General features: G+C 21.7%; 1 protein-coding gene across 8 annotated transcripts in view; it reads left to right on the plus strand.

The window, feature by feature from the left end:
• Nucleotides 1-21,457, plus strand: part of LOC122503283 — a 131,673-nt gene that overhangs the window by 12,800 nt on the left and 97,416 nt on the right. For all 8 annotated transcript variants that reach the window (XM_043613758.1, XM_043613765.1, XM_043613779.1 and 5 more), the window contains exon 2: nt 12,526-12,587. In XM_043613758.1, the coding sequence (XP_043469693.1) occupies nt 12,537-12,587 (51 nt within the window). In that variant the 5' untranslated portion in view covers nt 12,526-12,536. The remainder of the gene's footprint in view (nt 1-12,525; nt 12,588-21,457) is intronic.

The following is a 21,457-nucleotide window of genomic DNA, read 5'->3' on the forward strand; positions in this document are numbered from 1 at the left end:
ATATTAGTAATAATTTATGAATATAAAAAACAAATACAACAATTATTTTTATTTTCAATTATATGTTTTTAATCATTTTTATGTTTTATTTTTATTATTCTTAAAAAAATTTATTTTTATTTTCTTCATTTACAAAAAATAAAATAAAAAACAAAAACACGCGAGGATTTTTGAGATATAAATATAAAGTAATTAAAAATTCAAGTCATTCGCCCACTTTTATTTTACGGTATTAGGTAATTGAGAGTTAATCGAAACAAATAGTAGTGGAGAATGTGGCAATTTTGAAATACTAAGAAGTTACTGAGCACGCATCATGAATATTTAATCATATTCTTTGGGCTGTATATATATGTTGACGATTGTAAATATATACACGGGTTTTAAATTATATATACGCACAGGAGTAAAAAAATTTCCGTAAATTTTTCATTGAATTTAAATATACTTAAAAGTCTTTTAATAAATTAATAATTTAAATATATGACCGATTCACTTAATCTGCTTAATTAGCATTTTTTTCACTAAAAACCGGTATATAATATAATATATAGTTTTTAAAAATGTCATCAAAATGCTGCTGTTGCTGCTGCGCGACTATCTGTCAGAAAAATTTGGAAATTTTTAATTTTACTTTTAAATAATTTTTTGTTTATTAATTTTATTTTAATATGCATTATTTGTTTGTTGAGTAATATTTACTTGTTTGTTGGGTTATTTATTATCTGTTGTACTGTTTATTATTATTTAATTATACTGTCCAGTGTTTTTTTTTATTTAAATATTTTTATTAGCAATATTAATTTATTATTATTATTATTATTATTATTTTTTATTATTATTATTATTATTAATATTATTATTATGATTATTATTAAAATTTGTTTACTATTACAACTATTTATACGATTAGTTTTTGAATTTCGCTTATTTGTTTATTATAATAATAAATATTAAAAAAAAAATGAACAAATTTAAAAAAAAAATAAATATTATTATTAATAGTATTTTTTATTATTCTCACTATGATTATTGTTAACATTAATTTTGTCAACAATATTTATTTTTAACCGTACAATTTACATTCTCGGATTGTGTATGCGAGGATTGACTAAATTTTTCTTTTTTCGTATAATTTCTCATATATACATATTAAATTACGGGTTTGAATAATAATAAATAATAGTGTCTCTACATAACGTTTTTTATTCGTTATATATTATTATTTTAACAAGTGTAATATTCAACTACGTAACTCGATGTATATCTGTTACAAATTGCAATATTGGAATGGGAAATGAAAAGTTTTTTTTTCGTATTTTAAAATGGCATATTTTTTTTAAATGTACATTTGTCAATAGATATAACGTGACTCATATAAAAATATAGTAAATCCATTGTTTCAAGTTTTTTTTTTTTTTGCTTCTAATAAACGTTATTATCATAATCATTCAAAGTAATGCAATAAGACATTTTTTAATGATTCATGCTATATATAAATATATACGATCTTGTCATGTATATTACCTCTCGGGTTTTAAATGTCCCTGTTCAAATATTAGGTGAGTTTTGTTTTTTAAAGAAAAAACAAAAAAAAACAAGTTTAATAAAAATTGAATTTTTAATAATTAAATTATAATAATATAAGTAATACCTAATTATAATATTTAAATTATTATAATAAAAGTAATAATTATAATAATTTAAAATAATAATAATAATTATAATAATAATAATATTCTTCGTCAGGATTCTTTTCTTCTTTTCGCGAACATTTTTCTGATTTCATTTTGAAATTTAATTTCGCGAATCATTTTTGAATTAATTCTTTTCTTTTTTAGCCAAAAAATTTTTGGCGCAAAAAATAAAGAAATTAATTAAAAAATGGTTAGCGAATAATTTTCTTAGTTAGTTAGTATTTTAGTTTTCGTTATATGACTTTTGCTATACTTGAAAGGCTGGCGAAAAATTTTTTTTGCTTATATATTTCTAAGAAAACCAGAAACACGTTTATAGGTGTATTATATACACATATGTTTATATAGAAGAAGCATAAATATGAGAAAAGAGCGTGGGAAGTTGAAAAATGTTGACTATAGGGATTCGCAAAAAAAAAAAAAAAATGTAAAAAAGTAAAAACTCGACTTATCTCAATCCAGTTCTTTTCCTTTGATCGTGAGTCACGAAAAAAAGAAATATTAAATAAATATAAAGAATCGAAAAATTCACGCTCAAAGTTATTGAGAAGAGATTATAATTTATTTGTAGGTAGTGATGATTTTGTTTTGATAATTATAGGTTCTTTAATTATTAATACAATACATGAAAATAATTATTGGAAACTGATTTAAATCGTTAGGTAATTAATTAATTAATTATTCGTAACAAGTGGTAATTTGCAATTATAATGATAATAATAATCATAAAGAAAGATTTAATATTTAGTTAGTATTATAATTTTTAAAATAATATTATTATCCAGATTGAAAATAATTGTAAGTTAATAATTTGTCGATGAAATTATAGAAATTTTCTCTCGTACACACAAAAATTCATGCTACACACTGACAGAAGCCGGTATTTTTTTTCTACCATATTTAGTCAATTAATTCGTTCGCACGCGAAACTCGTTTATATATATCTGACTCGTTTATAATTAACGATTAATTAATTCGCGGCGAATAGTTACTTTTTCGTAATTTGCGGGATGGGAGGAAAAAAAAATAAATTTCAATTAACACGCGTAAATATGTGACAGTTGGTTTTTCTTTTATTTTTTTTGTTATCGTTATTATTATTACTTTTTTTTTTAATTTCACTCTTGTGTATATCAGTGTATATGGAGTGAGAGTTAAATTCGTTAAAATATTTATGTACGTATATATGTACAAATGGTGGACAATCACCTTGGAACAAACGTGTTAATTTTCATTTTTAAGTTTACCATCTATAGAAAGTCTCATTAAGTTGTACATCGCTTTTATTTCGAAATAAATTCTTTTAATACCGTATGTGCACCATTTACGCGCCAATATTATAATGTAACACTTTTTATTGTTTTTTTATTTTATTTTATAATTATTATTTATTTAAAAAAATTTTTTAAATCATAGCGGCTATTGGTTTAATTTTTAACACTTTTTTCACCTCATACAACTATTTAGCTACTATTTTTAATTTTCAGACTGCGTACTCTTCTAATAAAACCTACACTATTTACTATTTTTTTTTTTTTTTTTTTTTTTTTGAGAATTTACACTACTTTAAATTTGCTAATAATCAAAAAAGAAATCAAAAAACTATTCTCAAAAATTATAATCAAACTCTTTAAAATGATTCAATTATTTTCAATAAATATTCGAAATTTAATTATTTTCAATACCTATAGTATTTTCATAAAATTTCGCAAAAGAATCCAATTATTTAAAAAAAAAATTGATAAAATTCATTCAAAATTCAATTATTTTCATAAATAATAAAATTTCAACAGAAATTCAATTAATTTAGAATAGCATTTTCAAAAGAATTTAAAAAAAAATCAATTATATAACAGAATTTTCATACAATTCTTCACAATAATTCAATTACTTTCACTAATAATAACATTTTTCATAGAAATTAAATTTTTTAAAAAAATTTTTAAATAAAGTCTAAGCAAGAATTCAATTATTTTCATAAATAATAAATTTATCGAAGAATTTCAATTATTTTTAATACTTTTTTAAATTAATTAATCGAAAAATTTAATTATTTTCAAAAATAAAGTTTTCCACAAGAATTCAATAATTTAAAATAAAATTTTCATAATATTTATTATATTTCGAAAAAATTTTTCGCAATAATTCAATTATTTTCATAAATAATAAAATTCTTCTCATGAATTCAATTATTTTAAAACATTTTAATAAAATTTTTCGCAATAATTCAATTATTTTCATAAATAATAAAATTCTTCTCATGAATTCAATTATTTTTGAAAATTTTAATAAAATTCTCAGCAACTATTCAATTAATTTCATAAATACTAAAATTCATCGCAGGATTTCAATTATTTTTAATACGCAATTGAATTGCTCAAAAATTTAATTATTCTTAAAAACTTAATTTCAATTCCTCGAAAAAATCAATTATTTTAAAAAATGTTTTTTTTTAATTCTTTGGAAGAATTCAATTATTTACAAAAATGTTAGAATTTTTTACACAGGAATTTAATTATTTTCAAATATGTGAATAAAATTGTTTGAAAGGAATTAATTATTTTAAATACAATTTTAATTAAATTTTTTTGAAATAATTCAATTGTTCTTTTAAATTTTAATTAAATTTTTTCCGAGAATTCAATTATTTACATAAATAATTCTTCGAAACGATTCAATTATGTCGATAAAAAACAAAATTATTCCCGAAAATTCAATTATTTTGGGGCATTTTTATAAAATTCTTTGCAAAATTCAATAATTTTCATAAATATATAACAATATTCATCACAAGAATTCAATTATTTTTAAAAGTAATAAATTTCTTCTTGGAAGTTCAATTATTTTTAAAAATTCTAATATAATCGTTCTCAAGAATTCAATTATTTTTATAAATAATAAAATGCTTTTTAGGAATTCAATTATTTAAAAAAAAATTTAATAAAATACCACACAGACATTTAATTATTGTCAAAAATTTTAATAGAATTTTTTGTTAAATATAATTATTTTAAAAAAAATTTCGCTATTCAATGATTTTCAATATCTACTATTTTCATAAAATTTGCAAACAGAATTCAATTATTTTAAAATTTTTTTTGTAAAAATCTTGATAAGGAATTCAATTCTTTTTTGAGTATAAGAAAAATTTCTCTGGAATTCAATTATTTAAATTAGAATTTGCATAAAATTATTCGAAAGAAATCTATCATATTCCAAAACTATTATAAAATTCTTTGCAAGATTTAAATTATTTTTATAAATATATTTAAATTCTTTCATGAATAATAAAATTTGTTGCAGAAATTCAATTTATTATCATCAGGATAAGAAAGAAATAAATATTTTTATGAAAATTAGGAAAAAAGTCAGGAAAATAAAAAATATGGAAAGGATTTTTTGGCAATTTTGTGAAGTGTCTAAAACGAGTTTTTTTTTTGTCGTCAAATTTAATTTTTCGATAGTGACTTTTTTACAACTTTTTTTAGTGTGAAAGCTACTTTTTGCTACTTTTTTTTAAAATTAATTGTCGAGTGCGAAGTCTAAATTGTAAATTTTTATAAATAAGTTACTACACTTATTAAAAATCTTTTTTTTATTCATAAAAAAATTTATTCTTCTCTTAATTTAAAAATATTTACGAGCAAAAGTTGTTTTTTCTCATTATAAAAAAAAGAAAAAAATGGTCATTGAATTTTTTATGAATTTTTATTTTATTATGTTAGTGCGCCTATAATAATTGAATAAAATAATCGGAAAGTGACTCATATATATTGTTGTTTTGAATAAATAAGCAATTAAATTTAACTGGATTGAGCGTGAATGAAAAAAATAAATATATTATACACAAGGGGGATAATGATCGAATTATGGTGAAGAGAAAAAAAGGGGGTTTGAAGTGTGGTGATATATAGGTATGGGAGAGTTAATTTTGCAAACCGGGAGAGGAAATAATAATAATAACAATAATAATATTAATAATGATAATGATATCAACGACGAGATTCCTAACGTCATATATGGTCATATATTCATGAAACTATAGCAGTTTCTGGTCGTTGACCTGTTTATTCGCTTTAGCAAAATTCCCAAAGACCTCTTGGTACGAACTAATACACAAATGAGAGAGAGAGAGAGTTCATTCTCTCAGGAATGTCAGGTTTAGGGGTTTAAACCAGAAATATCACGCGCCGTCTGCCATTCGAGGAGACCAGAATACCTTTTTGGAATTTTCCCTTTTTTCCACTCTCATGCACTCATAAATTTCTTCAATTCACTCACACATGGAATTAATTAAATTAATCCTTATCATCTGTTTGGTTAAATTTTTTTTTAAATTTGAATTTTAAAAGTTAAAATAAAATTAATTGAATTAATTTTCTTATCATCTGTTTGATTAGATATTTTTTTTAATTTTGAATTTTAAAAATAGAATTTGTAATTTGAAAGTAAATGAAAATTTCTATTTTTCACTGTTCAGTTTCGAATAGAAACTATTTACTAATTTTGAAATAAAATAATATATTTAATGAATGGAATTAATTAAAAATTAAATAACAAAAAATAAAATAATGAATAAAATGTTTTACATTAGCTACAAAAATTATTAAATTTTTCTATGAATTTATAGACTATAAAATAATGAAGTTGAAGTCCACAACGTTGATCAACGAAAAAAATTTATTTAAATTCAATTATTATTTATAATTTATAATATTTAATTGTAAAACAATTATCAATAAAACACAAACATCAATTTTTTTTTCTAAATATTTTTGAGGCAATATTGTTGCGTTATCTATAATTAGTTTACTTAGTAAACAATTTTTTTTCGTTGATCAACGTTGTGGACTTCAACTTCGTATAAAATAGTCAATTTATTTTTTAAAGTAGATAATTTTAATTTGATTGAAAAATGTTAGAATTTCTATTAAATTTTTTTTTTAAGAGATTATAAAAAATGCTCGATTTTGGGAAAATTGAAATATTTTCCACTTAGCGAATTTTGAAGAGAGAAAAAAAAAGTTTAACGCATTGTTTTAGACAATTCTTAATTCTTGTCAACATAGAATTGATTGAGTTAATTGGAGTAAATGAGTTTGGCCTACTTAACATCTGCTTAAACCTTTGAACATTTAAAATGATCAACATTATTATTTATAAGCCACTATTGAAGGTTTTAATAATTTTTGTACTAATTATTAATTCATGAATTAATTGAGTTTACAAGTTTATTAATTATTAATTTATTTTAATACTTATTAAATTTTTTATTTATTTATTATAAACGGGCTTAAAAAAACAAAAATATTCTTCCTCTTGATGTGATTATTATTAAGATTGTCATTATTAATATAATTATTATCAAAATGAGTAATTATTGAATGCGATAATAATCGAGAGAGGAGAAAAAGGAAAAGTGTTTTCAATTAGGGGCCATCCATAAACCACGTAGCCTCTTGTGGGGGTAGGGGGGGGTCAAGCAATTGACTACGACAAGAGGAAAAAATGGCGCTAATACATGTAATAGCGTACTACATGGGGGGAGGGGGGGGGTCAAAATTCCCCAAAAATGGGGCTACGTGGTTTATGGACGGCCCCAAATTATGAGATGAAAAAAAGATGAATTGTGTGTGTGTGTGTGTTTTAATTTGGAGTGAAGGGATATTAGAGGAAAAAGAGAGGTGTGTGATTAGAAGTCGGAGGAAAGTTTTTGAGACAGAAGGCTTCTGGATTTCTCTGGAATTAGTTATTATTATCCCGGAAGCGGAATCGCGAGGGCGGAAGGCTAGCGCGCTAGTGAAATTAGAATTAGAGTTTAGCCGGCGATGTCGAGAGAGCAAACCGTGTCGTGTAACTCTAAAGATAGAATTTCGAAGGTATGAGAGTTTTTGTGTATTGTATACATGTGTGTATATACAATACGATTCTTGTTGCATTATGTGTTGAAGGAGCTAGAAATTTTTTTTTCAATTTTAATTTTTTCGTTTTTATTGAATTCAGTGGAGAAATTTTTTATTTTCCAGTCGTACGACAAAGACTTTTCTATTTTAATTATTTTTATTTTTTGTTTTTTATTCATTTAATTATTTTAATTTTTTGTTTTTTATTCTTTCATTTTTTTTTTGTTTTTAGAAAATATTTCAAATAGTATTTTATACAAAATACTTTTGTAGTAATATTTTACAAAACAAATTCCAAACAGTATTTTACAAAATAATTTAAATAGTAATTTTAAATAGAATTTTCCGCAAATATTTTACAAAATAATTAGTGAAAAGTTCACTAATTATTTTAATATTATTTAGTAATTTAAATTATTAAAAACTTCCACTAATTCTTAGTAATTTTGTTTCTACTGAAACTTTAAGTAAAAAATTTTAAACAACGAAATCAAATGTAGTAAAATTTTACTAAGAATTAGAGTAAATATTTTTACTTATTTTAATTAGTAGATGACTTTACAATAATGATATAAATTTAGAAAGTATTTTTTAAGAATTGCTTCAATATTTTTAATATTTTCCCGTAAATTTAACTATTTTTGAAGTAAATTTTTTTTTTTGTAAAATTGGTTAAATTTACTTCGGACATTTATAGTAAAATATACGAGGAAATTATTCGAAGTTACTGAAGATAAAAAGAATTCCAGGCTCTTATATATTTAGAATTTTTAATTTACTTTTTTATTATTTAAATTTATATTTTTGAATATAGTAAAAAGTTACTATTTATATATTTTTCTCCACGTGCCAAATTTTACTATAAATTATAGCAGAAAAATTTAATACCTATTAGTACTTTTTTATTACTATTTGTAGTAAAAAAATGTGCTTTTTACTATTTGTAGTAAAAATGTGCTTTTTACTATTTGTAGTAAAAAAATGTGCTTTTTACTATTTGTATAGTAAAAAATGAGCTTTTTACTATTTGTAGTAAAAAATGAGCTTTTTTACTATTTGTAGTAATAAAATACAAAAAAAATTTTACTATGTTCTTGTAGTACCTAATAAATTTTCCTATTTTTAGTAATAAGAAAAACAGGATTATTTTTACTATTTGTAGTAATAAAAAACAGAATTTTATTTACAACTTGCAGTAATAAAAAACAGGATTTTTTACTATTTGTAGTAACAAAAAAACAAAAAAAACAAAAAAAATTTAAAGTACTATAAACGACTTCGTCTTTAAAGAATAAAACTTTCGTTATTTTTTTTTATTTTGTGTGCCCATTTCTTTTCTTTTTCATGTACTTTTAATTTTTTCTTTTTTTGAATATTTTGATCTTTCTTGTTGCTGGGTTCTTATCGCGAAAATAGAATCTTATATAGTCTGAAAAATATATTTATCCTAAGTACCTTTCGAATCGAGCAAAATTTCCAAGTGTACATTTAAACATATATGACTCGTTACTCTCTTAAGATTACAATCTTAATCCTTTCTTAACCTTTTCAGAAAATATTTATTAAGATGCTGATGAGTTGTAAATGTCTATCGTATTTGAAATTATTTTCATTCAATTTTCCATTTGTGTGACTTTCTTTTTTCCTTCTTTATTATTGTCGTACTAAATAAAAATGGATTCTTTTATTTTCCAAATTTACAACATATGATTACTTTTGATTCTCTCTTTCTTTTTTCTATTATTTTATTTATTTACTACTTTGTTGATTTACTATTTTATTTTTTTACTCAATATTTTGTTCACAATTTTTATTTATTCACTATTTTGTTTTATTTATTTTAGTGTTTTATTTATTATTTTATGAATTTCTGATTTTGTTTTATTTATTTCACTCTCTAAATTTGAATTACTGAGAAAATTCGTCCACTAATAAAAATTGGCCAAACGTTCAACTAATTCTTAGTAAAATTTTACTATTTTATTTAGTAAAATTTTTTTACTTAAATTTTGATAAAAATATTACTATAACAATTAGGGGAAATTATTACTAATTTTAATTAAGAGACGACTTAATTTTGTTTACTATTTTGTTTTATTAATTTTAGTATTTTATTTTATTAGTTTACTGTTTTTTTTACTATTTTATTTTTAATTATTTTACTATTTTGTTTTGATTTATTTTACTATTTGAATTTACTCACCAACTCTTTTATTTTTTACTATTCTCGGTGTGGGAATTTTTTCGATACCTCTGCGGCTTTACTTAGAGTAACAACTATAATTGTAATTAGCGCAAATTTTATTCCAAGTACGAAACGATCTGTAATGAACTTTTGCGTAAGGAGCATCGACACTTTGAATCGAAATCAATTCTGTACGTGTGTATGTGTTTATGTATCTAATTTTTTTTCAGTGTCGTAAACATTAAGCCCCGAAGTAGATGTATAATTATTTTCCCATAAAATTATTTTTTGTATTTTTATAACATTTTATATTTGTACATATATGTTGTATATTGGAGATTTTGTAATCGATAAACATCTGTATAGAAAGGGAAAAATTTAATTGAAAAACAGATACTTTACGTTTGGGTGAAAAAAGAAAATTGTAATGACTATTATAGTGTTTTAGAGACGATTATTATTAATAGACATTATGCAATTTAATATTGTGACATTTCACGTGTGTATGGTGTTTAGTAATTTCTAATTTTTCATATATATTTGCAATTTTTTTTTCCTTCAGAAAAAAAAAATATTTAGTCATAATTTATTGTGTTACGGTCATTTATTTTCTAATTGATTGTCTCAGATTTCATTATCGTGCTTATAGAGTTCTTCTTAATGTTTTTCTTAATTGCCGCGATGAGAAATATTTTTAAGTTAATCTAATTAGTGCGCGCGTTTTGAATATGTTTATCTTAATCGAAAATTTAGTAGAGTAATAATTTTATACAATCGAAGAAATAGTATTTTTTCTCTTTCCTTCTTTGATTATGTAATGTTTAGCAACGTTCGTTTGTAATTATTATATTTTAAATATTTATTGCCTTGTAAATGACAAAATTAATTAACCCACGTTAATTATTTTATACATTTACATAATTTATAGTTTAATTAAAAATTTTTTCTTAGTATATTTGATTTGTTATAATAGTAACTCGCAACATTATTATGTTTGTCATTATTATTATTATCGTTAACGTAAAATTAAAAACAATTCAAAAAATTTTATTAAAATTCTTTTGAACGATTCAATTATTTTCACAAATTTTCATAATTTAATTTTTAATATCTACTATTTTAATAAAAAATTTCCCAAAAGAATTGAATAATTAAAAAAACTGTTTATAAAATTCTTCGCAAACATTCAATTATTTTCATAAACAAAAAAAATTTTCACAGGAATTCAATTATTTAAAAATTAAAACAGAATTTTTCTAATATTTCGAAAAAAATCAATTATTTTAAATAGATTTTCATAAAATTCTTCGCAAAAATTCAATTATTTTTATAAATAATAAAATTCTTGTCAGGAATTCAATTATTTTTAAAAATTTTAATAATAATCGTTGCAAGAATTCAATTATTATTTTTACAAATATTAAAACTCATCGCAGAATTTCAATTATTTTTAATACAATTTTAAATAAATTCCGTGAAAAATGCAAATATTCTTAAAAATTTGAATAAAATTCTTTGAAAGAATTGAATTATTTAAAAAAATGTTAATGGAATTCTTTATAATAATTAAATTCTTTTCAATACAATTTTAATAAATTTTTTGAAAGAATTCAATTATTTTCGTAAGTAATATACAATATTTTCAAAGAAATTCAATTATTTAAAACACAATTTTCATAAAATTTAAAAAAAAATCATTTCTTAAAACAGATATTTTTTAAATTCTTCTCAAGAATGTAATTATTTTAGAAAGTTTATTAAAGTTCGGTGACAAAAATTCAATTATTTTCATAAATAATAAAACTCATCGCAGGATTATTTATTTTTAGAATTAATTATTATTGGTGTTTATTATTATTTATTATTTTATTTATTATTTTATTTATTATTATTATTACAACATAATATTTATTATTTACGTTCGCTGTATAAAAATTGCATAAAATAATAGTTTGAGTTTTAACGTTTGAAGAAATATTTTTCTAAAAAAGAAAAAAATTGCAAATATTGTCACAATTTTTTTTTTTTTTGTCGCTTTTGTTGAGTGCACTCATAACAAAGCATTATCGATTTGAAATTGTTGATAAGTAGTTATTAGTCATATATATTGAACCTGAGAACAATGACTGCCCGACGGTGAATTGTAATTACACGTACTACTACTAAAGTGCACTTGTAAAACATTATCGACTGCGGTATCGAAAATTATTTTTGTTAACGGAAAATTAAAAATCATTTTTTTTTGGTACTACATCTTTAGAGGGAAATTAATTTTTTCTTCCCAAGCTAATATTTTCTCTTTGCTGATGGCAAAGATTTTTATTCAAATTTTCTTCCGCAGGTCTACTTAAAGGGTTAATTGAAAATTAATCTTTCAATTAATAATTAATTCCGATCTAATTATATAACATTCAGAAAAATTATATAGACTTGACTCGAAGCGAACTAGACTTTTTATTTGTTTTAAATAAATTTTTTATTCTTATCACTTTTGATTCGCTTTTTGTCTTATAATTAATCAAAGTAACTCAAATATCAAATTGAGAAAAAAAAAAAAAAAAAAAGAATCAAAAGTGTTGTGATGCAATTATAGAAAAACTGTGTAATGAATAAATAATATGAGGTTTAAATTAATATTCAAATACTAAAATATTGTTAATTTGTTAGTCTAATAATAATTAAAAGATTTTAGGTTCATTAATCTAGAAAAGTATTTTTAATTGATAATTTTCTTTTTCAGACGGACGAGCCATGGCGGACGATCGAAGTACCCCCCAGGGTCTTATCACCCAGGCACAAGTGGTGAGTACTTTCTTGTCTGTTGTCACCCCTATTATACTACTTTTTTTTTTTTTTTTACTTTTCTCCTTGAATTATACTTGCCCCCTCTTCACCTTTCCACACACACACTTTTTTTATTTTTTTCTTATACTTTCTTCTCGTGTCTCTGTTTACTTACAAGTTCTTCACGAATATAAGAGATGACATTTAAGAGAGGGACAAAATTAACTAAACAAAAGCGAACACTGTACTAAGGGGGAGGGAGGGGGGTTACACCCCCATTGCCTGGAGCTATTCGGAATCTAAATGCAGGCGGCTCTCTTGGTACCGATATAACTGCGAGAAGCATGAAAGAAATAAAAGAAAAAAAAAAAGAAACAGTCACGACACGCGAAACTCGTCTCATTTACGTTAAACGCTATAGTTTAAACTAATTATAGTTAGTTTAACTAATATTGGTTGAGGATAATAGATATGGTAATTGAATGAAAGATGGATTTTTTTTCGAAAGACAGAATTTTTATTAGTTGAAAATATTATAATGATTGGTTTGCATTTTATTGGTATTTATACTGTTTATATGAGAGTCGAATGTTTTCCCATATTGATATTCCATTTATTATTACGCAAATTACAAACATTTTTATTATCAAGTATAAATTTTTGAATAATTTCAGATTCAAACTCTAAAAAAATTCAATTATTCACTAATTTACTAATTAATAATTCTTGTTTATTAATTTCAAAAATTTTAATAAAATTCTTCGCAAGAATTCAATTATTTTCATGAATAATAACATTTTTTGCTAAGAATTCAATTATTTTTAAAAATAGTAAAATTTTTTGCTAAAATATTATATTCTTTTTAAACAAAACTTTAATAACATTTCACGAACGAATACAATTATTTTCTAAAATCTTAATAATCCGATTATTTTTTTAAACACTAAAATCGTTATAATTCATTGTAAAAATTCAATTATTTTTAATACAATTTTAATAAAATTTCATGAGGGAATTCAATTTTTTTCAATTTTTAATAATATTTTTCGAAAGAATTCAATTATTTTCCAAACTTTTAGTAAATCCTTCAAAACAAATCAATTATATTTATAAATGGAAAAATCTTTGCAAAAATTCAATTGTTTTCTAAAATATTTTACGAAAGAATTCAATTTTTTTCTTAATTCGTTATAAAATCTTTGCAAAATAAATTAATAATTTTTCAAAGTAAAAATTTGAATGTTATTACAGTTGTTTAACGATTATAATTTAATAATAATCTTTTAAATTTTATAGTTACTTATAAAAAAAACGTTTTTAATATTCAATTATTATCTAAAATTTTAACTGAAACTCCTTTTTTTGCAGCAATTGTAATTAGAAAATTTTTCGAGAATTCAATTATTTAAATAGAAAAATAAATAATTTATTAAATAATTGAATATTTCTTAAAATTAAATTTTTATGATGAATTTTATCAAATTTTTTAAAAATAATTGAATTCTTTCAAGAAATGTAATTAAAAATGAATTGAAAATAATTATTACACACTAAGAAACAAATTATATCAAATTTTTTTAAATAATTAAATTTTGTCGAAGAATTTTATTCAAATTTTTAAAAATAATTAAATTCTTTCGTCGAATTTAAAAAAAAATATTAAATAAATACAATTTTCTATCATTTTATTTAAAATTGTATAAAATATAATTTAAATTCTGCGATAAGTTTTGTTATTAATGAAAATAATTGAATTCTTGCAACGAACTTTATAAAAAAAATTTTTAAAGAATTGAATTCCTGTGAAAAAATTTATTTTTGAAAATAATGAAATTCCATCGAGAAATTTCATTAAAAAATTGCGAAAAAAATTGAAATCTAAAGAAGAACTTTATTAAATTTCTCTTTAAACAATTAAATTCCTGTGAAAAATTTTATTTTTAAAAAGAATTTAATTCTTGGGAAGAATTTTATTAAAATTTCTTAAATAATTGAATTGCTTCGAAGATTTTTACAAAAATTTTTGACAATAATTGCGTATTCCTAGAAAAAATGTTATATTTTACGAAAAAAGTTTTTTAAAATTTTTTTTTAAATAATTGAATTTCCATAAAAAAATGTACTATTTGTATTGAAAATAATTGAATTCTTGAGAAGAATTGTATTGAAAATAATTGAATGTTTCTTAAAATTTAATTTTTACGAAGAATTTTATTAAAACATTTAAAAAAATAACAGGCATCACAGTTGGTCCCCTTTTCCCCTTTTGTCCCCTTTTAAAAATTTTGTCCCCTTTTCCCCCTTTTTTGATGATTTGTCCCCTTTTTCCTCTTTTTCGGTGATTTGTCCCCTTTTTCTCCTTTTACTGATCAGAAATAAAATTTTTAAAAATATATTTCAATGTATGATCATAAAATTTATATTCAATTTTTGAAAATAATTGAATTCTTGAGAAGAATTGTATTGAAAATAATTGAATTGTATAGGAGAATTTTATTAAAATTGCAATTTTATTGTCTTGTAAAGAATTTCGTTAAAATTTTTTTATAATTATAATAGTATTTTTAAAATAATTTTACTTAAATTTTTCAAAATAATTGAATTTCTCAGAATTATTTGTTTCAATTCACTGAATATGTTTGAATTCTTTCGAGGAACTTTATTAAAAATTTAAAAATATAATTAAATTGATGCGAAAAAATTTATAAAAAATTGAAAATTGAATTTCTGTAAATTTTATATTAAAAATTTGTTTAAATAATTTAATTTTTTGGAAAATTTTATTAAAATAGTAGATATTTAAAATAATTGAAATGAGGAAAATTTTTGAAAATAATTAAAATTTTGCCAAGAATTTTGAAGAAGAATTTTATTATTTATAAAGATAATTGAAATTTTGATGAGAATTTTATTATTTATAAAAATAATTGAAATTTTGACGAGAATTTAAAAAAACTTTTTGAACTTAATTGAATTTATGCTACAAGTTTATTACTTTTGAAAATAATTGACTTCTTGAAATGAATATTGTTATTCATAAAAATAAGTGAATTTTGCAAAGAATTTTTTTTTAAATTCCTTAAAATAATTGGATTTTTGTAAAGAATTTTGTTGCTTATCAAGATAATTGCATTAAAACTAAGAATTTTCTTATAAATTCGAAAAATTTAATTTTTTACAGTATTTTTAATAAAAATCCCTGACTTTTCCCTGACCAATTCTAATTTCCCCTCAAATTTCCCTGATTTTTCCCTGAATTCCCTGTTTTCCTGACTTACTTTACTACTAATTTTCCTTTCAAGTAAATTTTAAATAAATAAAAATCAACTGACAAATATATAATCCTACAAAAAAAACTACATAAATTTTTCGCAAAAAAAATAAATTAAAATCTTACTGCACGTAGGAGAAGAAAATATAAAAAAATGCATAAAAAAAAGAAAGTGCCAACAATTGACGAGTTTTTTTAAATTCAGGTAAGCGGGAATGTTTAAAAATAACAATGATCGAATTTATATATATATACATACACGTATCCATGACTTGTTTTTGTTGCCTCCTCCGGAAGGTATAATATCGACATAAGAGTATTTGTATATATCCTTTCGAAAGTCAGATAAAGTATAAACTAATTAACAATCGAGTCGCGTAATTCCATATCGCGTGCGCGCGCAAGCATAACACAAGTATACAATATGTTTATCATTCAAAGATCTTGATTCTGATGCCAAGGGGTCTTTTATTTATATTATATCGACATGAAAAAGGGCTCGTCATTTACTAACACTACTACTACTGCAACTACTGTTCATTTCAGTCGAGAGTGAAAGTCACATAAAGTATTAAAAAAAAAGTCCGTCGAATACTGATTCGAAAGAAAAAACGTAATAATTTTATCGATTTAAAAAAACTTTTTCTTTACTCTGTAATTATTTTCATATTAATAAAATTATATAAAATTATATATATACTAATAGAAAAATTATTAAATTTTTATATTTATCAAATATATTCATTATTCTTAAATACTTAAATTTTTTAATATTTTATAGGTATTAAGTATTTTTATCTTTTATACTTTATAGAACTTCATATTTTTAATTCTACAGCTCTTAATATTTTTATATTCTATAGCACTTAATATTTTTATAGAATAATAATAATTTTTTATTATAGAATAATATTTAATTATTATTTATTTCGTTAATATAATTTGTTAAATATTTTTGTTAAGGGCTTTAAGCTCGTTAAAAATTGATTAAATAAATAAATAAATACTTTCAAAATTTTGTCAAGTTTCCAGTTTATAAAATTTAATATTTCATACTTTATACAAGGTTGCAAAAAAAAAAATAAATTTGCAAAAATTGGAATAAGAAGTTTCAGTAAATGTCAACTTTACTTAAATGTTAATTTAAAATCGAAAGATAAAATTAAAAGATACGTTAATTTAAAATTTACATTATAGAGATTTAACGATTTTTTGAAATTTAAATTTAAAAAAAAACTGAAGCACTAAATGACCAATCTACGTGAGAAAGGAGATTATAAACGTGATTCATATATTATTACGTTGTATCCATTCTGGACCACAAAGTTGATTCCGTCGAGAATTCCCCTCTCCTTTTTGGAGAAAGCCCCTGATGTCCGCAGCGCAATATACACATCCCGAAACTACATTGTGTATAAAAATTCGGTGTCCTATTTCATTAATTAAAATTCGCCCAAATTATTTCTCAATTAGATAAATTATTTCAATTAGAATTTTCCAAAAATTAAAAATGTTAAATCAATTTTTATTAATTATTTAAATATAAAAATAAATAATTTATTCAATAATTGAATGTTTCTTAAAATTTAATTTTTACGAAGAATTTTATTAAAACATTTAAAAAAATAACAGGCATCACAGTTGGTTCCCTTTTCCCCTTTTGTCCCCTTTTTCCCCTTTTACTGATCAGAAATAAAAATTTTAAAAATATATTTCAATGTATGATCATAAAATTTATATTCAATTTTTGAATTATCAAAAATTTTAATGGAAAATCTTTAAAGGTAAATTTAAAAATGAAAATTAATGAAAATGAGCTTCTAATTTTTTTAAATTCAATATTTTCAGTATTTTCAATTACATATTTCCAAAAATTCAAATAAATTAAAAAATAATAATATTTTAGAATTATTTTTTACATTTTGGAGAAAACAATTATGTTCAAAATATTTAATTAAAATTTATCAAAAAAAATTAATTAGTTTTTTTAAATTATACAAAAATTCTTTTTAGAAATTAAATTATTTTTGAAAAATTAAATTAAAATATTTTTAAAAACTAATGATTACAATTGTTTTATAATAATTTTTTAATATTCAATTATTTTCAAACAATGTAAATAAAAATTCTTCAAAAATTTGATGATTTTTATCAATATTTTTCGAAAATTCAATTATTTTTAAAAGATTTTACCAAATTTTAATTGTTTGGAAATTTTCCAAAATTGAAAAACTATTATCTTTTAGAAATTATTTAAAAATGTTTTTAAAAAAATTAATTGTAAGAATTTCTTTATAATTTTTTGAAAACATTATATCTTAAAAAAAATTATGGAGAGTTACAATTATTATAAAAAAATTGAATTTTTGTATTTCAATTGAATTCTAGAAGAACTTTTGGAAAATTATTTAAATTAATAAATTGATTCACAGATGAAGTTAAGTTTAAAATTGTAGAAAATAATTGAATTCAGGAAGGATTATAATTGTAATTTTTAGAAATTATTAAAATTCGAATAAATTTTACTCATTTTCCGTAAACATTCATATTTTCCTCTAAAAAGAATTTTGATAGGGAAAATAATTTTAATGTCAGTGAATTGTCAGGGAAATTGATAAACTGAAACTTGTGACCACCTTGTATATTATATTAAAATTAAATCATTTAAAAAAAACTATACAAGCGATATTTTTCTTGAAAATTAATATTTGTTTTTTCTGAAAATTTTAGTAATAAAATTTTAAGTTTTTAAATGTTATAAATGATTATTTTTTTAAAGACTAAATTTCTTTGGATAAACTTTCTTAAATGGCTGTAACACTCTGATATAATAGAAAATTGTATTTTCCTATTGTTTATGTGATGTAAATATTTAAAAATTATCTTAATATTAAAGTTATTTTCTACCAAAGAATCCAGAACTGTAAAAAATTTGTAAGAATTTAACTCATTTTAATTTGTTGTTTGGTATATTTTTTGTCCCCTTTTTGTCCCCTTTTTGAGGAAAAAAAATTCCCCTTTTCCCCTTTTTTGAGGATAAAAGGTACTGTGATGCCTGAAATAATTGAATTCCTGAGAAGAATTTAAATAATAATTTATGAAAATAATTGAATTCATGCGAAGAGTTTTATTAAATTTTGTTTAAATAATTAAAATTTCGCCAAGATAATTGAATTTGTTTGCTTAAAATTAATGTTCATCTCTCACTGTGCATCATAATGATTAACATATAGGTAAAAAGTTAGGTAAAAATAAAAATTGTTGCATGAAACAGTTGAAGATTATAGTTTCCTGGTTAACATGACAAGAAGCCAGTACTTTAAGATGATCTTTATCGCATCCTTATCATGTTTTAACAATCTAACCCGTATACCTACGACCTTCGTGAATCTAAAAACCAACAACGCTGAATATATATATACGTATACTTGAATCTGGTTAACCTACCTCTGTCTTATACATTTATAGCGGTTACAGAATATCTCAACTTCAGCCACCGGTATACATTTATAACGGTCCTTTAGACTGAATTTCATCCACAAAAAAAAAAAAATAAATCGAAAAAAAGGCGAACAAGAAAAAAACAATCGAACTGTTTCACAAGAACAAGGTTTTGAGATGAACGCGTCTACAGACACAAACAAAAAATTACTATACACATATTATAACTCTCAAGAAACAAGACTACTTCTATTATACTTTTGTCTGAAGAATTTTAACTTCTCTCGATAAAAAAAATACCGAACCAATTATTTTTCCAGTACAAATATTTTTTAAAATTAATCATTTTAACAAATATTCTGATTTACTCTAAAAATTATTAGGTATCAGGCTTCGCACTCATCTACTAAAACCTACTATTTACTACTTTTTTACAATTTGCTACTATTTAGATATTTTTTTAGATTTGACACTAAAAGCTATTTTTTACTTAATTTTTAGGAGAAATTTGCATCACTTTAAATTCGCTAACAGTTAAAATAAAAAAAAAATTCTAAAACTTGTAATAAAATTCTTTAAAACGATTCAATTATTCTCAAAAATGTTTCGAAAATCAGTGATTTTCAATATCTATACACTTTTAATAAAATTCCACAAAAGATTATTGATAAAATTCTTCGTAAGCATTTAATTTTTTTATAAGTAATAAAATTTTCACAGGAAATGAATTATTTTAAATATTTCATAATATTTTACGAAAAAAATCAATTTAAAAACTTTTTATAAAATTCTACCGCAAGAATTCAATTATTCAATTGAATTCAATTTAATTTTCACAAGCGCAATAATATTTTTCACGAAAATTCAATTATTTATAAAAATTTTAATAAAATTCTGCTCAGAAATTCAGTTTATTTCAGTAGTAAACTTTGTTGAAAAATTAGTAGAAAAATTAGTAAAATTCGAAATATTATTATTAATATTATAATTATCATAATATTAAAATTTCCCCTTGCGTGGTATCGAACCCTCGGAAAAAACTTTAGGGTCGTTGGGCATATGTAAATTACCACGCAGCCACGGTGAATATTATATTAGAAAACCTATATTACGAACATTTTGTAGCACTTTTAATTTTTTTTTTAATTTTTATTTTTCATTTCTAAATTCAGTCCGAGGCCTGTAATTAAAGTTAAAATTTATTTTTTTATAAAATTATCATTCAAAACCTGTATAATTAAAAAAAATTGTTTAAATTTCCCTAAAAAATAAAAATTAGGCGAAAATAGCATAAATAAGTGATAAATTTTAAAAGTTATCGCTGGTCGGTATTTATTTCTTCTTTCTCTCTCTCTCCGATATCTTTTTCGATTATAAAAGGTAGATTGAAAACCGGAAGTGAAAATTATTATCGCAGTAGTATATAGTATAGAGTGAAGCTTTTTCAAGACTTGTAAAAATAAATTTTGCAGCTTTCCTTCTCGACGCAAAAACAAATTACTTTCTATCCATCATTCAGGATCTAGATTGTTCTTTTCGCTTCTTCAGTTACGACTCTCGATTCGATCTCAAGAACTCCTACCGTTATTAAATTAATTACAGACTAGCCAACGAGTTCTGTGACTCGATTCAGCGGTGTACCTTTCTCTCTCTCTCTCTCTCTCTTTCTATCTTTCTCTATCTTGCTCCATCTTTATCTAGTTTCATCTAATTAAATTTATTTTAACTGTTTTGCTCTTCCAAGAAGTGATCATAAAACTTTCTGTTTATGAGAATAAATAGAGCAAAATTTTATTGTTGCTTTTTTTGAAAATCATAATGATAATAATAAAGTATCTTCTTTTATAGAAGTTTTATTGCTGGATGAAAATTTAACAACCAATATATGAAAAATTACTTTTTTTGTGTGGGGAATAATTATTCTTTGTTTCTTTGGTTTGTTTAGAGTTTTATTTTAATATTTTCTGTTATTAATTTATTATTAGTATTATTATTAACTTTAATTAATATTATTATTATTGACACTAGAAAATGATACGCGAAATTCCATTTATTATTATTTTGTAAATTAAAAAATTTTATATTTTCAAATATCAATTTTTGAATAATTTCAGATTCAAAATACGCGGAATTCCATTTATTATTATTTTGTAAATTAAAAAATTTTATATTTTCA

This window comes from Leptopilina heterotoma, unplaced genomic scaffold, assembly GCF_015476425.1.
Source record: "Leptopilina heterotoma isolate Lh14 unplaced genomic scaffold, ASM1547642v1 Lhet_108, whole genome shotgun sequence".
Classification (NCBI taxonomy): Eukaryota; Metazoa; Arthropoda; class Insecta; order Hymenoptera; family Figitidae; genus Leptopilina; species Leptopilina heterotoma.